Source organism: Carettochelys insculpta, chromosome 18, assembly GCF_033958435.1.
Source record: "Carettochelys insculpta isolate YL-2023 chromosome 18, ASM3395843v1, whole genome shotgun sequence".
In the NCBI taxonomy this organism is placed as follows: domain Eukaryota; kingdom Metazoa; phylum Chordata; order Testudines; family Carettochelyidae; genus Carettochelys; species Carettochelys insculpta.
The window spans coordinates 932,371-952,926 of record NC_134154.1 but is presented as its reverse complement, the minus strand read 5'-3'; the positions used below and the strand labels follow the sequence as shown (position 1 = coordinate 952,926).

The 20,556-nt window shown below is 63.3% G+C and overlaps 1 protein-coding gene across 1 annotated transcript; it reads right to left on the bottom strand.

Moving 5' to 3' along the window:
- Positions 1–144: 144 nt before the first annotated feature.
- On the bottom strand, positions 145–16,753 carry CASTOR1 (cytosolic arginine sensor for mTORC1 subunit 1). The gene is made up of 9 exons (XM_075013215.1): positions 16,598–16,753; positions 13,799–13,869; positions 5,314–5,507; positions 4,865–4,997; positions 3,754–3,877; positions 3,015–3,128; positions 2,744–2,826; positions 2,219–2,313; positions 145–1,591 (listed from the first exon to the last, which is right to left on the bottom strand). Exons 1-9 carry the CDS (start codon positions 16,708–16,710, stop codon positions 1,499–1,501), a joined length of 1,020 nt encoding a protein of 339 aa, XP_074869316.1. The 5' UTR covers positions 16,711–16,753; the 3' UTR covers positions 145–1,498.
- Between the last annotated feature and the right edge of the window lie 3,803 nt (positions 16,754–20,556).

The following is a 20,556-nucleotide window of genomic DNA, read 5'->3' as shown; positions in this document are numbered from 1 at the left end:
CAGCTGGGATACCAACCACTGGTAGGGGGCATAGAACATGCCTAGAACCAGACTTCTGGCTTGTACCTGTCCTTTGGGGGCTCTGAAATCTGATCTGGCAGCACACAGGGGCTGTGGCCCCTGCCCACTAGCAGACACCTCATGTTCTTTGAAAGTAGAGATTTATTGCCATAAAGCCCCCCTGCAGAGCCAGCCCAGGAAGGAAACCTGGTTGCCAGGTGCAAGCAGCTGGTGCCTGGCTGCAGCGGCAGGAGACCAAGCAGGGATAAGTTCCAGGCCAGGAGAGCCCCAGCTAATGGGCTTCTTTCAGCCCATGCCTGGCTTGGCCCTGGGGCCACTGGTTGTCCTCCACGAAAGTGTTGTGGGAGCAGCTGCCTGGGCTGAGGAGCACCTGTGGCCGCCCCCGTTCACCACACAGCAGGTAGCCCGCAGCCTCAGGCAGGGAGCAGGCTGCTGACAGCCAAGAACAGGCCTGGGGGGGAAGGCCTCTCAGTCACTGCCAGCAGGAGAGGCAGCCAGGCTCTGCTAGGGAAGGAGCAGGAGGAGAAAGGCGCCCTTTTAGGAACCGGGAAGGGAAATGGGGCCTTGTAGAAACAAACAAGGAATCTCCCTCTATGGGAGAAAGCTGCTGCACAACCCCCATGCAGTGACCCTGCCCCTATGAAGCCCACACCCTCCTTCTGGGACAGGGCCTTGGCTGGGGGGGTAGTCCAGCTCCCTGCATACCTGGCTCACAGGAGGAAGTCACTGGCTTTCCTACTCCCCCTGCCAAGGAAGGGGGATGTGAACACACAGGGCCCCAGTGCCCAGTGGGGATCCCTGGGGCTGCTCCTGCTGTGGCCAGCCACTGTAGAGAACTCAGGGCTGGGCTGCAGGACGTGGGGCAAGGCAGAGGGCCTGGCACCACTGCTTTTCCAGCAAGTCACTTCTCCTGCACCCCCTGTGCTGTGGCGGGAGAGACCACCAGAGCAACCCTCTTGCTTGGCAACTCAACAGTAGCCCCTAGGCACCAGGTGGGCCCATCCTGTACCCTACCGCAGGGGCCCCAGCTGTCCTGGGAGCCAAAAGCCCCACTGCTCCCTGAAGCCCGGCCTGGCAGATGGGTAAAATCTCACCAGCCCCACACAGCCAGGGCCCTGGCTACCGCGACCGTCCAAGGGAAGCCCCAGGCAACCCTGCGCTGGGAGAGTTACAGCCCAGGGCCAGGCAGTTCACAGGCCTGACCCCTCTGCTGCCCATGGGGGCGACAAGGAGCCCAGGCTCAGGGCATGCTGCAGCCACGGCAGGAGATTCCAGTGCCAGGGCTGCTGGGCCTGTCAGAGCCCCATTCCTGCAGGCCAGGGCTGGCTGACCCCAGCTGCAGCCAGCCAGCCTGGCCGGCAGTTCAAGGCAGGGCCTGGCAGAGGAGGCCCCCACTGCTGCCAAGCTGGCTGGGAGGAAGGAGATTGGAGTGTTCCGTCCTGTGCCACGGGGCCACGCCGAGCGCTTCTCCGGGTGCTCAGAGGCCACGGGAGCTGCTGCGCCAGCCGTCCACGGCCTCCTGGCGCCTATGGAGCAGCTGGATGACGCTGTCGATGCCGTCCTCTGGGACCTAGCGGAGAGGGGCGCCAGGGCAGCGTTACCAGAGTCGGGAGCATGGCCTGCCACTCGCCCGCACGCGGTGGGGGATGTGAAGAGCACTGGGTGAACCCCAGAAGCCTGTCTCACGCAGCTCCCGTGGGCGCATGGCCTCCAACTGCAAGGTGAGGCCAGCTAGGACTCCCTGGGGGAGCCAGCTGACCCCTGCACAAGGGGAGCAAGGTTGGCCACTCGTTATCCCCAGCCTTCTCCGCACGTGTAGATGGGGCTTCCGGGGCTCAGGGCAGGGACAGCCTGGCAGGACTCAAGCCTCATGGCACCCCCTTTTCCCAGCCTGCGTGGGGCCAGCCCTCAGCAGCAGACACCCTCTTGGGGTCCCTCACACTGCCCCCAGGCTGAACCGCCACGCGGGGCTGGGAGGCTGGGGAGTAAGGCTGGCCTGAGCCACAGGCCGACAGGGAGAGGCCCATTCAACCAGCGAGGTGGTCAGGTGTCTGCTCCCAGCAGGGGCCTCTGCAGCACTGCCCAAGGGGCTGGGAGAACCCCTCTGTGAAGGGGCCAGGTAGCTGGTCAGTCAGCCACAGGCAGGCGGGCATCTCCCTGGGGCCCAGCATGCGGGATGGGGCTGGGAGGGACCTACCAGGGCGTGGTCGAAGTTAAAGGTGCTGATGTAATAGGCTGAGATGTCTGCATCGGCAAGCGGCTCGGCAATCTGCGCCACTATCCCACACTCATCTGAGGGGGGAGCCGAGAGGCTAGTGAGAGTCCCAAGGCACTGGCTACCATCCAGGACCTCCTCCTCCTTCACTCCCAGGTCCTGCCCAGGCCAGGGGCTCCCTCGACCCAGCTGTCTGTTGGGGACAGAGCCGCCAGGCGCCCAAGGCTACAGCGCTGGGATGTGACCGGCCTGGCATTCCCCACGAGCGGGCAGCCAGAGGGCCACAGAGCAGGACCCCTCGCCCATAGCCCCAGGTCACGCAACCGTGTGGCTTGGCCGCAGGTCAGGTTCAAGGGGGTAATGGTCCCATGGGGCTGTCCTGGCTTCCCACCTGCTCTGCTGCTGGGCCCATTGAGCTACAGCCCCCCCGGCCCTTGGGGATTAGAGTCGCCCAGCCCCCCCCAGTGTGCCCCCGCCCTTGGGGACAAGCCCCCACACCCCACTCACCAAAGCCCAGGGGCTGCCCGCCAATTCGCACCATCCTCCAGAGCTCCCCAGAGGAGCTGGTGAGCAGCAGGTCACTGGGGAACCTGAAGGGTTGGGTGCAGCACGTCACTCCTGGCCCAGGCAGTGGCTGCTCCCCTGCACCCCAGGCCTCGTCCCACTCCCATCTCACCAGGGAACAACGGAGGCAGCAAGGGTAACCTCCAGCCCCCCGGGAGTGGGACAGCATCAGGTGGGGTGAAGGGCACTGGGCCAGGCATACGGTGGTACCTACTTCTTCTGGGTCTCTGCGTCCATGACGATGGAGATGTAGCCATCAATCAAGGAGAAGGCGAAGAACCGGATGGTGTCCGGACCTGGACCGCCTGGGGCTGCTTCCTTCGGAGGGCTGCCCACACAGGGACAGGGGGTTAGCTCCCAAGGCAGGCTGAGCTCTGCACCCCAGGAGCCACAGCAGAATGTGGTAGCCACCCCAAGGCAGTGATGGAAAGTGATGGGGTGTGGCCACCCAAAGGGTGCCCTCGCCAGAGTCGGTGCGCAGTAGTATCAGCTGGCTGGCCATGCCGAGCCCAGCCCAGTGCTGGGAGACACCTGGCTTAGAGCCAACCAGGTCAGCCACAGCTGCTCTACCTATGAAGCCATCTCCCCTCTGCTGGTCAGACAGGCCCTCTACCCCGCAACTTCTGAGCTACAGCTCAACTCCAGCCTGACACTGCCTGTGGGAAGAGTCTTTCCCCAGCTCGGCCTCCCAGCCCTGGCACTTGGGGGCTCGACTGTAACACCTCCCAGGTGAGCCGCAAAGGCCTTGGCCTGCCACCTGCCCATCGGGACCCTGGGGTGCCGAAGGGCCCTTAGTGCTCTGTCGCTTCTTCGGAGAGCTGGAGGGAGTCCCACACCCTGGCCATCTGCCTCTCCTCAGGGCCTGTTGAGGTGTGAGGCTGCCCTGTGCTCCTCACCCCCTGCAGACCCCAGTGCCCATGCCAGGGAGAAGTGGGGCCCTAGCAGCTGCCCACCTCTGCGAATAGAAGAGGACGTCCAGGAGCACAGTGGCGATGGCCGGCAGCGTGTCAGGTGCCACAGTCAGGATGCAGAACTTGTTCCGAGGGCTCTGCACAGGGTGCACGGTAGGGCTCGTCTCTGGGGAGAGATTCAGGCACGTGGCCCAGGCTGGCAGGGCCCCATGCCCCTGCCTCCGGCACAGGGAGAAAAGGTGCATTGGGGCAGCACCAAGCAGCGCTGGTGAACCCGAACCAGCCGGGGGATGAGCAGCTTCCCGGGGAATGGCAGCTCAGCCACAGCACCGCAGAGTCTGACCTCTGCCGGCACGAGGAAAATCCACAGGGCTCCAGCCCCACAGCTGTGCGCTGAGGAGCAAGGCAGCCCAGCCGCCGGGTGCTGTGCAGGCACCCAAGGGTGAGGCGCTATTGCCCTCCAGCGGCCGAGCAGCGGTACTGCTGTCAGGGCCCTGGGTGGAAACCTACCACAGGGCCAGGCGCTCAGGGAGGGGTGACAGGTCAGACCCTGGACAGGGCTGTTCCCTGCTAGAGCGTCTTGCAGGCCGGCCAGACTAAAGCAGGACAGCCGAGACTCATCACCGTTCAAGGCAGCAGCACGTATTTGCTATAAGCCCTTCCTAAGGGGAACCTGAGGCCCAGGAGAGCCCAGCTCTGACTATTCCTCGCCGGGCTCAGTCACTCCCAGCAGCCCCACCGCTGGGTGCAGGGCACAGGCAGAAGCGGGACTGCCAGGGTGGGGTTGAGCCCTGGGCCCTGACGACCCCCATCCCAGTGGCATAGGGACTGGCACCATGACCCAGCGCACCACTCGGAGTGCTGGCCTCTGGGCCCGTCCATTTGCTGGGCCAAAGCGGAGGGACCTCAGCTGAAGTGCGACAGCGTCACACCCCCGAGGGCCGTGCAGGGGCCCTCTGAGTTACCGCAGTCACGGCCAATGGCTGGCAGGAGCGAGAACCGTCCTGGGCACTGAGCACCCCTGAGCAGAGCTGCTCGTGCCGGTGGGGACAGCGCACGGCTGCTTTACAGGGGAGTTGTTCCAGCCTCTCCTCTCTGGAGGCCGGGCAGCCCCTCGAGCCAGGTGAGCGCCCCAGGCCAGGCCTGCACTCACCGTGCCGGGGTTTGAGGAAGCTGCTGCTCACATCATCGCAGCTAACGGGGATGGAGTCGCCGTTCGTCTCCTTGTAGATATCGAACTCGCCGGCCAGTGTGCGGATCACCACTGGCAGGTCCTTCTCCCGCACCTGGGGAGGGCGAGAAGTTGCTCCGGTCACCCCTGAGCACAGCCTCTTCCGCTCAGCCGCCTGCTGTCTCCTGGCCACATTTCTCCACCCCCAAGGAAGGAGGGGCTGAGCTCTCCCCCATAGCTCACCTAGGCCACCCCACCCCTGGGAACTGACGGGGACAAGCCTCACGCTCAGCCCAAGGGCTTCTCATGTGGCTAGGGCCAGGATAGCCCTTTGCTGGAGGACAGTCACCCAGCAGTGGCTGTCACCTGGCCAGGGCACTCGTGTTCCATGGCCTTCTTTGGGCCCGTGACGGGGAGGGCCGGGGGCTCACCAGGATGTAGTCTGTCTGGTAGGTTGACAGCATCAGCACCGAGACGCTGTGCTCAGCCAACGGCGCGATGACCGACTTGGCGATCTTCGTCACGCCGATGACCTGCGAGCTGCCGGCAGACCTGCCGTTGGACAGCACGTTGAGCACCAGCCAGGTGGCATCCACCACCTGCATGAACTCCGACGGGGGCAGCTCTGCAACACCAACAGCCCAGGTGAGATGCCAAGCAGGGTTCAGCACAGTGCAGCAGCCGCTGGCACGGAGACCAGACCACCCACCGCCATGGCATGAGTGCGTGTCCCCTCCCAGCCGCAGCTCAGAGCACTACCCTGCCTTGCTGTGTGCTGCTCAACCAAGCCACAGCCGTCACCCCACACCAGTCCCTCTGGGGGGCACGTGGGCTGCCCCTCCTTCACACAGAATCACAGGGCTGGAAGGGACCTCAGGAGGTCATCTAGTCCAGCCCCCGGCTTCAAGCAGGATCCACCCAACTAAGTCATCCCAGCCACGACCTTGTCCAGCCGGGACTTAACCTCAAGGGATGGAGATTCCACCACCTCTCTAGGCAACACATTCCAGTGCTTCACCACCCTCCCGGTGAAGTAGTTTTTCCTAATATCTAACCTACACCTCTCCCTCTGTAACTTCAGACCACTGCTCCGTGTTCTGCCATCTGACACCAGTGAGAACAGTTTCTCACCCTCCTCTTCAGAGCTCCCCTTCAGGAAGTTGAAGGCTGCTATTAAATCACCTCTAAGTCTTCTCTTCTGTAAACTAAACAAGCCCAAATCCCTCAGCCTATCCTCATGGGTCTTGTGCTCCAGCCCGTTAATCATTTTTGTTGCCCTCCGCTGAACCTGCTCCAGCAAATCCACATCCTTTTTATACCGGCAGGATAGAGCCACCAGGCATGTGCCACCCCCCCGCACCCTGGCTGAGAGAAGGGCCATGAGCAGCAGCATGGCTGTGCAGAGCCATTCCCTGCCCCCCACCCCATGCCCCATCAGAGCCTGGGGGCCTGATCTGGCCCCAGCTTGCCTGACTCCAGCCTGGGAGTCTCAGGGCTCTGCATCCCCCACCCCACTGCAAGGCTGGGTGCTGGGGAGGGGACCCCCAAGCCTTGGGGGATGGATCCAGGCAAGCCGTGATCTGGATCGGGGCCATGGGCCCCCCAGCCCCGCCCTAGCACCTCTGTGGAGAAGTCCAGCATTTGAGAGGGCTCCAGCCCCAGGTGCTGAGGACACACCTCTGCAGAGGACAGCTCCTCGCTAGCTTGGCCGGGGGGGTTAGCCACTGTCCGGCCTCTTCACTTAGCCCTGCTGAGCTGGAAACAGGCTTTTCTCAAGGGGAGCTCACCACCTGTCGACACGTCACCAGCGTTCACAGCTCGCCAGCAGCCGGGGCAGTACCCCGCACAAAGCACCTTCCAGGTCGGCCCACTGCCGGAAGCACGAGGTGTGCTGTCACCGCAGGGCTCTGCCCTGCCAGGTCCCATTCTCCCTCCCTCTGCCCCGCTCCGAGACCCACCGCCAAGGCAGGGGCACCACAGCATCGGTCCCCGCTTCCCGGCCCTGCTCTGGAGCCACACAGCCTGCTAGATGCTGACCCCTAGCAGGGCACCCCCGAATGGGCCTGTGCTACACAGCCCCTGCGCATCCCCGGAAAGGAGCCTCCCCCCAAGCGCTCGTACCCAGCCGGCTCAGCACGCTGCCCACAGGGCACAAAGCCCACACCGGGCCCACCACACCGGAGGGTCAGGGGCACCCACCCCTCACCCCTGCGCAGGAAGGGCCCTGCCACCTCCTGCCCACACTTCTGCCCCACAGTCCCACAGCAGGCCAGGCCCTGTGTCCACAGGAGCTCAGGGGAAGGGGGCAATGAGAACAGGACAGGCCGGGGGCTCCTGTAACAGGTCTGAGAGACTCAACTGCAGCCGCTGCCCAAACACGCAGCCCTGAATTATGTCAGGCCTCAGAGCAGGCCAGGACCCCCATGGAGCCAATGCAGGCACAGGTGCCTGGACAGAGACCTCCTGCGCCCCCGCTGACGGGCAGCACACGCTGCTAAAGGCCTTCCCTGGGGCACGTCTCCCCCCGCACAGTGGGGAGAAGACAGGGACAGTCCCGGGCAGCCACGTTTTCCAGCGGTCTGCACTTAGTACTGCGTTCAGGCAGCGCCTGCAGGGCGAGCACCACGCAGACAGGCCGGCGGTCGGTACGCAGAGCTGGGTCACTGACTCGGCCAGCATCAGGGGCCCAGCTCGAGCCAAGCAAAGGAAGGCAGGTTCTGATCCACACCAGGATCGGGCCCCGCTCCAGGCCGGAGCAGGACCGGGCTCAGATGGGGTGAAGCGACTCTAGGCACCACACGCCCAGGTCTGGTCAGACCCTAGGTGGGAGGAGGGGTTTGGATGTGGCTTTTCAAATCCCACGACGTGCTCGTTTTACCTCCCGGCTATCTTGCACCCAGCCTGCCGCAGCCCCGGCTCGCACAGCTCTGCCGTCAGGGGCCAGCAGCTCACACGCACCGCGGTCCCAGGCAGGTCAGACAAGGCGCCTCCGAGTCCTGTGCCACCCCCCACGACCCCAGCGAAAGAGCGGGAAGAAGCCCTGTGCGCCGTGGAGGTGACGAAACCGACAGCGTGAGCTGGGTCTCTCCTGTACTTCCAGCAGACATGCCCCCTCCAGCATCACGCTCGCCCGCCCCTCTGCTTTGCACTGGGCCAGGCCTGTGCCCTGCTGCAGGGAAGACCTCCTGGCTCCAAGAGCCAGTCCGAGCGGGGCAGTCACCAGAAACTGGCACCCCGCCCCGCATGCCGCAGGAGTTAATGGGCAACGCACAGCCAGTCAGACGGATAATCCTCAAATCAGGACCAGAGCCAGAGCCCTCTGCCGCCAAGCTACCAAGTCCTCAGCCGCCCCGCAAGTGCAAAGCCCTTTCCCAGGGTACAAAGCAACGTCTCTCCCTGCCTGAGCGGAGGGACGTGGCCTCGTTTTACAGGAGGCCCGAAAGGCAGACATGAAGCGGCTTCCTCAAGGCCAGCACTGGAGCAGGATCTACACTCACTACCCCCCGCTCAGGACTCTCCCCACTAGGCAGCCTTCCCCCGCCACACAGGCGCCACCCAGAGGCGTCTCTCACCTGCACGAGGCTTTCAGCCATCCCTTCGCACAGACCTGCGGCCTTCAGATAAGCTGCACAAGTGCTCTCACGGTGCAGACGGGTGCACAGCAGTTACACGAGTGCAGTTACACGAGTGCAGTTTCACAGACCACGCCCGACACACCAGGCCCCACACTGAGGCTATGGCCACACACTACCAAGCTTTAGTGACAAAAATCCCCAGAGGGTGTCAAGACTGGGGCACCATCCCAGTGAGCGTGAGCAGCGGGCTGGGGTACGTAGCCCTAGTGCACTGCGATGGGGAGGCAGAGCTGAGCCCTGTGCCTCTTGGGACTCCCACCAAGTTCCCCGGGGAGCAGCTTCACGAGGAGCTCTCCTTGCTGGGCAGTGTCAGAGCAGCCCAGCAGCCTGTCCCCTCCTGCTGCTGCAGGCACACGCCAGCATCGCTGGGTTTCGCGGGCAGGGCCTATCAGCAGTGCAAAGCTGGCATCCAAGCTGGGCTGACACCAGGTTCTCCGCAGCCCCCACAAAACAGGGCCGGGGTGTCCAGACACCAACGGCAGAGTGAAGCCAGCCAGGCTGCGCGAGGGCTTCGCAGCTGCGTCAGTTCAGAAAAGCACAGACAAGCCAGCGCCTACGGCAGCACCGATTCTCGGGAAACGCCACGCATCTTCTGCTCCCATCGGATGGGCTTCAGCAAGGAGCTGCCTCCGTGCCTCAGTTGCCCCCAACAGTAACATCAGGCTCTGGTTCAGCATCAGGAGAGCTACTTATCAGTCACCATGCGTCTCACGCCGCCAGGCCACGTATGTGCAACTCAGAACATGCAGGAAGAGCGCAGGTGGCGTTACCAAGGTTGTACCAAGATAGGCCTCAGTTTACCCTCCGTCCCTCCCCTGCACCTTCAGGACAGCCAGACTAGTGCCAGCATGTGGCAGGCCCCCCCCCCCAAAAGGCACCCAACTCTCTCCTGCTTCCCCAGCACTGCCTGCCACTTGAAGAGCCTCGCTCCAGGCAGATCCCTCTGCCCACACCTGTGCCCAGCCCAGCCCATGGCGGGCAGGAGAAGCGGGAAGGCAGGGGCACAGAGGACTAACCTCTCACACTCCTGAGGTGGGGATGGGGTCAAGGGAGTACCAGAGCTCACTCCCCATCTCACAGCACAGCCTCATGCAGCCGCGGTGCCCACTGCCAGCCTGTCCTCCTCTCCAACACTTGGCCGGCAGCTGGAGCCGCTCTGGGACTGGGACATGGGGAGGATGGGCCTGGGGACCCTGGAGCTGCAGCCCTGCCCTCCCCTCCCCACTCCAGATTTGCTGCCATCCTGGTCTTTCTCCAGACGTCCTGGTCACTCCAGGGCTGCCACAGCTGGAGACTCCTGATCTGCAGACCCCCAGGAACACTTCCCCAGGGCCGCGTGGGGAAGCCGCACCAGAACAGGGCTCAGCCCCTCGGAGGGACAAGCACGAATCTCCCTGTAGCACCGCAAACAGCCCTCACCCACAACCTGATCCTGGCCAGCTCTTTGCTGGGCCAACTCCAGCTGCCCCGGCGCCCCGCCGCCTCGGGCACAGGCAGCATGTGAAGGGCTGGAGCCCTGGGCCCAGCTGGCCTGGCTCCACTCCCCCATGCGCACTTCAGGCGCTCCCTGGCAGCCACCGGCACGACACACTAGCGGGCACAAGACGGACGGGGGTAGGCCCAGCCAAGCCTTGGGAGAGGGTCACTCCCACGTCTAGCGCCCCTCCTGCACCACAGCCACCAGGCACAGCTGTGCTGCGCCGCCCTCGCGTCACCCCCCTTCAGAAAGGGGGACATGATGGATGGAGGGGTCCTCCAATCAGCTCTGAGGAGCCAGGCAAGCCAAGCCACCCTGGAGGGGATCCAGGAAACAGCTGCACAAAGCAGACTCCTTGCTTCCTTCCTGCACCCGCGGCTGCGCGGCCTGCCCTGCCCAGGGGCACAGGCCCTGGCGGCAGGTCTCTCCTAGCTAGATTCTGGGCACAGCTGCTGTGCATCTGCGGCTCCAGCTTCTTCAGAGCACGGGGGTCCCAACACCATCCCACCTAACCGCCAGTGCCGCGGCCCTGGAGAGGCCGAGCGAGGGCTGTCAAAGCCAAGAGGCCACAAGCTGCTTTGCTTAGACGCCAGGGGATGCCCCCAGACAGCATGGCAGAGGCAGGCACCCCAGGCACAAGTGCCTCCTCCCCAACGCCAGAGGCCTGGGCCACAACAGGGCTTCCCGGAGAGACTGAAAATGCAGGAACGCAACCAAGAAAGTTGTTTTGCTTCAGCCCAGACCTCACCTGCCCCAGGTGAGCAGAGCCAAAGGCCTGCTACAAGCCTTGCTGGGGGACAGAGCAGCTGAGCAACATCACGTGGGACAGCCGGCACCGGTGGACGCATGCAACAGGCGCTGACCAAGCCCTCCAGGGGTGTAGGGCAAAGACCTCCCATGACAGATGGGCCCAGCTCTAAGTCTGCATCAAGCACAGCCTCCGGGTTTGCAGGGAAGCTGCAATTGTAAGTGACCCAAGAACAGAAACATCCGGGCTAAGAACTCAAGGTACCGCAGGAGAGTGGGGAAAGGGAGCAGCGCGTTGGAACTCAGAGCACTGAGACAGCCAACGGACATGGAAACTCGGAAGCAACGATGGGAAGAGAAAAATACTGGTTGATGCAGGGCTCCTGCGCAGGAAAAGGACCTCAAAGCTGCAGGCGGGCTGATCAGAGCCGGCCTGTCTGACTACATCCCACCGGCAGGAGGACAAGGAAAAACCTCGGTGGAGCAGAGCAGCAACCCCTCTAATTTTTCACACCCAAGTGGAACGAGTTTTGTTAGTGCACCAATGTGGAGGTGGTGTGCAACACAGTGTGTCACTGACACACAACAAAATTCATGTGCTGGGGGTGGGGGCAAACGGTGGGGGGCCCTCGGGGTAGGGAGCTGGGTGCAGGGGTGTGAGGGCTTCAGCTAGAGAGCTGGGCTTTGGGGTGGGGCCAGGTTCAGCAGCCTGGAGTGGAGAGTGCGCCAAGGCTGCTGCAAAGAGATTCCCCACCCCACATCTCTGCCCTGGCCACAGCACCTGAGCTGGAAGGGAAACGCACCTCTCCCCCGCAGGGCCTGGCCACAGCAGCAACTGGGCTGGGGGAGGAGAGAGGCCGTATTCCCCCTTCCACAGCTGTGCAGACCTGCCCGGAGCAGCACGTGCTCTTCCAGCTCCTTTTAAAGTCATCGCTCCAAGCTGCCGCTCGGCCCCTTGGTGGAATTAGGGCTCGGTGGCAATGCCAGTGCTGTGCCAGGGCCACACAACCACGACTCAGTCCTTCACACCAGCACACCACCCGTGGCCAATGCACCACGTGAGCTCCAGAGTTAGCGCGGCTGAGATGAGACCAGACTAGTTTGCCAGCCCTGTGAATTTCTTGGCTGCAGGCAGGCCCGACTTCCACATGCTGCAGAGCTCTCCAGCCACCCCGGGCAGAGTGGTGGGAGAGATTAAACACTGCAGCCCCAGCGCTTGATCTCAGAGACACGCTGCTGCCCCCCTTCCCCAAACCTCCCCGCAGGGGATAAGGAGGGAGCCATGCAGGGATCTAGAAAGCTGCACTCAGCTCCATTGTTCTCCACTTCCTGCCCTCTCCAGGGTCACTGAGTTACACACAGAAATACGCAGAAATGAACAATGCACGCCGAACACTCTGTAAGTGACTGGCTGCTGCAGTACAAAGCACCCCAGGGATGTGCATCTAGAGCCGACGGAGACTCCGACTCACGGTGATGAGCCCTGAGGGACAGATTCCAAGTGGCCGGAGGAAGACGGGTCAGCGTGTGATGGGTTACGACCCAGCGGGGACCTGACTCTGCAGGGGATACAGCCATAGCTGAGGGACCAGTGCCCACAGAGAGATCCACATGGAACCACCCCAGCCTGTGGTGTTACTAAAGCCACATCCTCGTGTGCTACGCCCGGGGGAGGCAGGGAACTCGAGTTCAGCTTCCCTATCAGGGACACCGCCTGGGCCAGAGCCAACAAGGTAAGATAGATAGTCATTTTATTCTCTGCCAGCCTGTGCAGCCTGCAACAGGAAGACCCAGGAACAGCCCGAGTGGGAAGCACCAAGCTGACAGTGGTCTGCAGCTGCGCACACACGCCGGGTCAGGAGAGGGCTGTTTGCATGGGGTGCCTTAGGCTGCATTGTGCGCAGGGCTGGGGTAAGTCATGCAGACGTACAGGGGACACACTTCCAGTGATCTGGTCTGACAAGCACTGAGCCCCGACAGAAACACACACCCCGAAACCAACTCCCTCCTCGACTGCTCTGTGCGGACACAAGGAACGCGACAATCAGACACTAAAAGGGCTCTCCTGCTCCAGCTCTTATCCTGACCTGTCTCTGGCTTCTGGTGTGGCTGAGGGAACCAAAGAGCTGCCCTGGAGCCGTGGACCCTCCATCTGCCCTGTGTGGGGGGCAGGGCCACAAGCAAACAAGTGCTCTTGGGAGCCCCAGCACAGGCAGACGGAGGATCCATGGCTTCCACCAGCTGCCCAGGCTCCATCTTCCAGCCTGGCTGGGGGAAGAGGAGACGTGGGGCAGGGGGTTGGCCCCACGGCGAAGAGTGACCAGGCCAGGACCACCCACTTTCAGAAGCAGTAGGGCCCTGGCCCCTTCGCCCCAGGGTGGCACCCTGCTGTATGCTGCACCATCGGTAGCACACCGAGATATCGCACTGTGTCTGCAAAAGGACACTTGGCAAGACCACATCACCTGCACTTCCTGGCCCAGCCGGATGTTTCATCGCCCGCTCACTGCCGGCTGGGAGAACACCGAGCAGGAGCCATGGCGCCAGATGTAGAGGACTGGCCTGGTTGAAGAGCCCCACCAGAGGGGGGAGCCCCAGCCCGACGTGGCCAAGTTCGGAGGCACAGCCAAGCTCCCTGCACTACAGCTGGCTGAGATTTGTCTAGCAGGCAACGTGCTAACACACTTATCCAGCATTAACGTGTCCGGACAACTACTGGCACCCCAAGCACATCTACCTGAGCCGCTCCAACGCGGACGGAGGTCGGACATTTACACTGGTCAGTGCTAGAGGCCTACCGGCTCTGTGGCAACACACACCCCACAGGTCTCTCTGTAAAACGCATATGGTCTGCGACAGAAGTGGAGCTCTACAGGGAAAAAGTTGACCCTAGGCCCAGTGGTTGCCCTTGATGGAGGAATTTCAGAACAGCAAAGAACAAGGGGCGCAAACTGCGTTTGAATGGCAATGAACAGAGGAAGCACACGAATGCCAGAACAGAGGGCAGAACTGTGTCTCCACGACCGGCGGCCTCAGCATGAGAGTTGTCCCACCTACCTTTATAGCCTTCTTCATCCAGCATAATGGTGTAGTCCTCGGGCGTCTCCGTCAAGCTAAAGAACTTGCACCTGCAACACGTAATAACTGACTGTAATGGGACATGGAAAGATTCTGCAAGAGTGGCTCACCGGCCAGAAGCAGAGCAACCCCTCCCAGGCGAGCACCAGGACAGTGGTGCTCCATGGAGGTGCATGCCGGGTCTCACGCCAGCCAGCCATCTCCACAACACAGCCACGCTGCAGCAGGGTTTTGAACCAGTCGCAGCCCGGCAGAACTTGGGACAGACACGTCGCACGATACCGTGAGACAGGCCCCCGGTTTTCTTTCACTCAGTCACGTTCAGTGCAGCAAGGTGACCGGCTTCCACAAAAAGACACAGCCGATCTGTGAGGCGGAAGGGAGGCCCAGGCCACAGCATGTTCTTATAAACCTTTTCAGTCCAGCTACAGTAGGAAGCATTAGCACTGCTCTAGCAAGAGCCAGCAAACAGGCCTGATCTCTGGCACACGGCCATGCCCAAGGACAGCTGGGCTGTGGCAGTGGGTTTATCGGGGTAAGGAGAATAGCTTTAAAGAGCACAACTAACACCAGCCACACACTTGCCAGTGTGGAGAAGATACGCAGCAGCGGAGCTAAATGGTCTCGCGCAGGGAGCTAGGGCAAATTCAGTCACAGCCACCCCGCAGATTGGTTCTGTGGGCACCTCAGGAGAGGGAAAGCCCCCAGATGCTGAACCAAAAGGAAGTTTGACCATGCCAGAGAAGCTCCCAGTGCCAACATTCACTCTTAGACACGAGCAGAGGGAACCAACTCTGCACAAGTATTCTGCGGGTGTGAAAGTCCTGGTAAGCGTGCCGAGCTCACCCAGGTGACCAGCTCCCAAGCAGAGCGTGCATTTCTGCCTAGTGTAAGGGCTGATAGAAGCCAGCACTTCCAGTGCCAGTGCACCACGCTGGGAACAAGACCCCGCAGAGTGAACTCGCAGGGCAGTGTGCACCCTTGTGAAAATCTCCCCGTGTGCAGGGCAGTGTGCACCCTTGTGAAAGAATCTCCCTGTGTGCGACCTAAACAGTTTCACACACGCTCACTTTTAGCAGGTGTGCCCGGGAACGTGTCAGACACGTCTCAGTCCGCGTGTTAAAGGAAGACAGGTCGCTCGTCACCCTGACCTCTTCCATCTCACTGCACAGGCCGCCTGCATGTACTCCAGGCAGCCCGCACCACAACGCAGCCCCCCGCCCTGGGAGCCAGGCGGCCCTCCCCGCAACCTGCCCCAAGCCCACCCATTGTCTAGACCCACCCACCCGAAGCACCTTCACCCGAGGCACCGCACTTACGGCTCCCACCCTTCGCCTACTGCAAGCCAAGGGGAGCGGAAAGGCCACAGGGGAACTGAGGGTCTTTAGCATCCCGGCTCCCCCAAACCCACTCCCTGCCTGACCGAGCCCCGCAACGAACCGCCCCCCCCGCTCCTCCCAACGAACCGCCCCCCAGCTCCGCAACGAACTGCCCCCCGGAGCCCCGCTCCCGCCACGAACCGCCCCGCCCACTCCCCGCCCCGCTCCCGCAACTAACCGCCCCCTCCGCGCCCCCACAGCTCCCCGCACCTACCCGCTCCCCGCCCAGCCCCGCTCCCCGCCCCGCTCCCGCAACTAACCGCCCCCTCCGCGCCCCCACAGCTCCCCGCACCTACCCGCTCCCCGCCCAGCCCCGCTCCCCGCCCCGCTCCCGCAACTAACCGCCCCCTCCGCGCCCCCACAGCTCCCCGCACCTACCCGCTCCCCGCCCAGCCCCGCTCCCCGCCCCGCTCCCGCAACTAACCGCCCCCTCCGCGCCCCCACAGCTCCCCACACCTACCCACTCCCCCCCCAGCCCCGCTCCCCGCCCCGCTCCCGCAACTAACCGCCCCCTCCGCGCCCCCACAGCTCCCCGCACCTACCCGCTCCCCCCTCAACCCCACTCCCCACCCCGCAACTAACCGCCCCCTCCGCGCCCCCACAGCTCCCCGCACCTACCCGCTCCCCGCCCAGCCCCGCTCCCAACCGCCCCCTCCGCGCCCCCACAGCTCCCCGCACCTACCCGCTCCCCGCCCAGCCCCGCTCCCCGCCCCGCTCCCGCAACTAACCGCCCCCTCCGCGCCCCCACAGCTCCCCACACCTACCCACTCCCCCCCCAGCCCCGCTCCCCGCCCCGCTCCCGCAACTAACCGCCCCCTCCGCGCCCCCACAGCTCCCCGCACCTACCCGCTCCCCCCTCAACCCCACTCCCCGCCCCGCTCCCGCAACTAACCGCCCCCTCCGCGCCCCCACAGCTCCCCGCACCTACCCGCTCCCCCCCAGCCCCGCTCCCCGCCCCGCTCCCGCAACTAACCGCCCCCTCCGCGCCCCCACAGCTCCCCGCACTTACCCGCTCCCCCCCCAGCCCCGCTCCCCGCCCCGCTCCCGCAACTAACCGCCCCCTCCGCGCCCCCACAGCTCCCCGCACCTACCCGCTCCCCGCCCCGCTCCCGCAACTAACCGCCCCCTCCGCGCCCCCACAGCTCCCCGCACCTACCCGCTCCCCGCCCAGCCCCGCTCCCCGCCCCGCTCCCGCAACTAACCGCCCCCTCCGCGCCCCCACAGCTCCCCGCACCTACCCGCTCCCCCCCAGCCCCGCACCTACCCGCTCCCCCCCCAGCCCGGCTCCCCGCCCCGCTCCCGCAACTAACCCCCCCTCCGCGCCCCCACAGCTCCCCGCCCCGCACCTACCCGCCCCAGCTAACGAACGCTGCCGAACCCCCAGGCGGACCCCGCGTACCGCGTGCGGCGCGGCAGGAGCAGCAGCTTGAGCAGCGGGTGCGTGTAGCGCCAGAGGCCGCGGCGGGCCAGGCTCAGCACCCGCACGCGGTGCTCCAGGATCCGCAGGTCCATGGCGCGGGGGGAAGGGGGCGGACTGGACCGGGCCGGGCAATAAACGGCCCGTGGCCCCGCCAAGCCACGCCCCTCCCCGCCTTCCCCGAGCCCCGCCCCCAGCGCCAGCCCCGCCCTAAGCCCCGCCTCCGCCGGGCCTGGATCTCCCCCTCCCCACCACGAACCGCGCTAAGCCCCGCCCCCTCCCCGGACGCCCACGCTCCGCCCCGCCCTAAACCCCGCCCCTCGCGCCAGGATGGCCCTAAGCCCCGCCTCCCAGAGCCAGACCCCGCCCCCTGCCGCCGGTTCCCCGGGAAGAGGGCCTGCCCCCGGCCCGAGCCGGCCTGCGGGTCCCCAGCAGCAGCTGCAGCTCCCGCACCGAACCCGGCCCTGCCCTCTCCTGGGTCCAGCCCGGAGCTGAGCCCACAGGGCTCCTGAGCCAGGCCCAGCGCCCCAGCCCCCCGGGCTCACCGGCACCCCCAGACAGCCCCCTCCCAATCCAGCCCAACCCCACCTCTGCTCTCCTGCCCTTTGCATGCGCACACACCTGCACCGCAGGCTGTGCGCTGTGACGGAAACGCCTCCTGCAGTGACACTAGCTCAGCCAGGGGGCTCTTGGGAGTGCTTGTTTCAGGAGTGTGATTCGTCCTGCATAGCCCAAGTTCCGGCGCCCCTTCACTTAAAACCTGTCTACTTACAAAGCCAGGCATAGAAATACGGACGTGTCAGCACACCGCTCCTGGGGAGCTGCTGACGTTCTCATCTGGCACCGCAGCTTTACAAGCGCACAGCACCTGGAGCAGGACAAACAAATCGTTGTATGAATGTTTAGTTCCTACTGACTTTCCTAGTGCGTCCTATTTATCCTGCTGTAGCATAAGGCAAATACCTACATGAACTGACCTACTCCCAATACAACCTCTGTCTACCCCTAAGGTTTGCGTACCCCCAGTCGAGAACCACTGTAAATGTAGCCAACTCGTGCAGCGTGCATTCTAAGGTCAGGGCCTTGTCCTATACTATGGCCTTCAGCGCATCTCATTCACAGAGCATGCAAAACGACTAATAGGTTCCCTAAGCTGTCAGGTATCCTGTGAAACTGCCCAGAACACTTATCAGCAGGTATGTGGAACCCAGGCCTGCTTCTGAAGTGTGCAGGGATCCCATGATCAGCTGGCATTCTTGCAAGAATAGTTATGTTTAGATTTCACCTGTGCAACCTGAATATTGAGGGAATGCAGTTTTTACCTGTGTTTAATCTCTTAGGGTTTTTGTTTTTGTTTTGAGGGGAGGAGTTTGAGGGAAAACCAACAAAAAAAAAAGTCAATTTCTAGTGTACCAGGCCTCAGTTGGATTTACTGCCTGCTCATCTGCAGAAACCACGCAATGCAACTGGCTCAAAATTAGAAAACAAACTCTCCCTCCCCCTCACCCCACCGCCCCCCAGGCCACCAACAATCATCTTATTGTGCAGCCCAAGCATGGAAAATAGCAACCGAGGTGACTTCTTGAGGTCCTTTCCAGCCCTAGGATTCTGTAAGCTGTTATTGACAAGAGGTGACAACAAAAACCATTGTTCAACCTCATTTTAGATTGCTGCTATCTAGCAAAGGTATAATTCCAGTTAATCCAGGTTTTAGTTCATCATTGACCCACACACAAGTTAATTAGCAAAGGATAAACAGAAGCAGAGCCAGTGGGTTAATCAGACTGACCCCAAGGAGCTCGTTACAGGATAGAGCTGTGGGAAATTTTTCAGCAAGACTGTTGAAAAAGACAACTTTGTCACGTGTGGCTGCACACAGCTGTGGGCGTCCATCGTCCGTGCAGTGTGGGAAAACCCATTCTCCTGTCCTCGGAACTAGAACCCAGGTGTCCTCCATTCCAGCTGAGTGACCTCACCAGAATTCCCGGTAAGATGAGCACCTAGCCGGCTGCCCAGGAGACAGTCAGGTGCTGCCCAGTGGATTGGCAGAGCGCCCACAGCCCCATTCTACTCCTGGATGTCATGAAGGGCAAAAGAATAACTGGGATCAGAAAGAGTTGGATGCATTCAGGGGAGTTACGTCCATCAACGACTATTTGCAATATGGTCAGGGACACCACCTCATGCTCAAGGTGTCCCTCACCCTCTGACTCCCACCAGTCCTAACCCTCATGCTGCCTCATGACTCCCCGGCCCTCTCCAAGCCCAGGGCGCCTGCAGGGGTTACTCGTCGGCTCTGCTGAGCCAGGGGACATGTATATGCTGTCCTAGTAACCTCGGGCTGGCTGGCTGCTGCTGTGGTAGTAGGCGCCTGCAGCACAGGCGGCCAGTCAGTACAGAGGGGCTACGAATGCAGGCAGCAGCTGCGGGCTGCTGGGTACCTGGGGCTCCAGGTGGGGACCTGTTCAGTGAACCAGCCCCATTTCTGCCCATGGAGCGCTCAGCAGGAGGCCTGTTGGCCTGGCTGAGACAGGGTGGCACAGGGCGTGGGAAAAGGTAACCAGCACAAGCAGCCTCCCCCTAGGCCCTGGCGCATCTGCTTTTAATGCCGGGCCAACATTCTGCACAACTGGGGCAGCACATGGGCCCCCGCGTCCCAGAACACGGCTCTGGAGAGGCGCAGGGCCCAGGATGCAACCGTCAGTTACAGCCCAGCCAGACCTGCACTCCCATGTGCGGCCCAGAGGCACGTGCCAATCACTTTCAGGAGCTGCCTGAAATAAACACTGTACCCCCCTGCACCCCCACCCCACCCAGAGCCTCTATCCCCTGCATCCCCCACCCCAGCACCCCACCTTCCTCCCAGAGCCTATATCCCCTGCACCCCCCACCCCGGCCTAGAGCCAACCCTGCACCCCCTCCCTCCCAGAGCCTGTACCCCCCTGCACCCCCACCCCACCCCAGAGCCAACCCTGCACCCCACCCAGAGCCTCTATCCCCTGCATCCCCCACCCCAGCACCCCACCTTCCTCCCAGAGCCTATATCCCCTGCACCCCCCACCCCGGCCTAGAGCCAACCCTGCACCCCCTCCCTCCCAGAGCCTGTACCCCCCTGCACCCCCACCCCACCCCAGAGCCAACCCTGCACCCCACCCAGAACCTGCTTCCCCTGCACCCCCCCACCCCAGCCTAGAGCCAACCCTGCACCCCCTCCCTCCCAGAGCCTGTACCCCCCTGCACCCCCACCCCACCCGAGCCAACCCTGCACCCCACCCAGAGCCTCTATCCCCTGCACCCCCCACCCCAGCACCCCACCTTCCTCCCAGAGCCTATATCCCCTGCACCCCCCACCCCGGCCTAGAGCCAACCCTGCACCCCCTCCCTCCCAGAGCCTGTACCCCCCTGCACCCCCACCCCACCCCAGAGCCAACCCTGCACCCCACCCAGAGCCTCTATCCCCTGCACCCCCCACCCCAGCCTAGAGCCAACCCTGCACCCCCTCCCTCCCAGAGCCTGTACCCCCCTGCACCCCCACCCCAGCCTAGAGCCAACCCTGCACCCCACCCAGAGCGTTTCCCCTGCACCCCCCACCCCAGCCTAGAGCCAACCCTGCACCCCACCTCCCCCTCAGAGCCTGTACCCCCTTCACCTCCACCCCAGCACCCCACCTCCCTCCTAGAGACTGTATCCCCTGCACCCCCCACCCCAGCCTAGAGCCAACGCTGCACCCTACCTCCCTCCCAGAGCCTGTACCCCAACCCCCAGCCCAACCCTGCGTGTGGAGTGACCTGTGGGATGCAAACGGAGCCTCCAGCTGACCCTGTAGCTGGCGTGCCCAGAACACTTCATCCCCCATCTGGCCCAGCAGCACACAGGAAGTGAGTCCCCTGGGACTGATGCAGGTAACAGGTTGTCTGTCTCCGGCCCCTGCCACCTGCAGT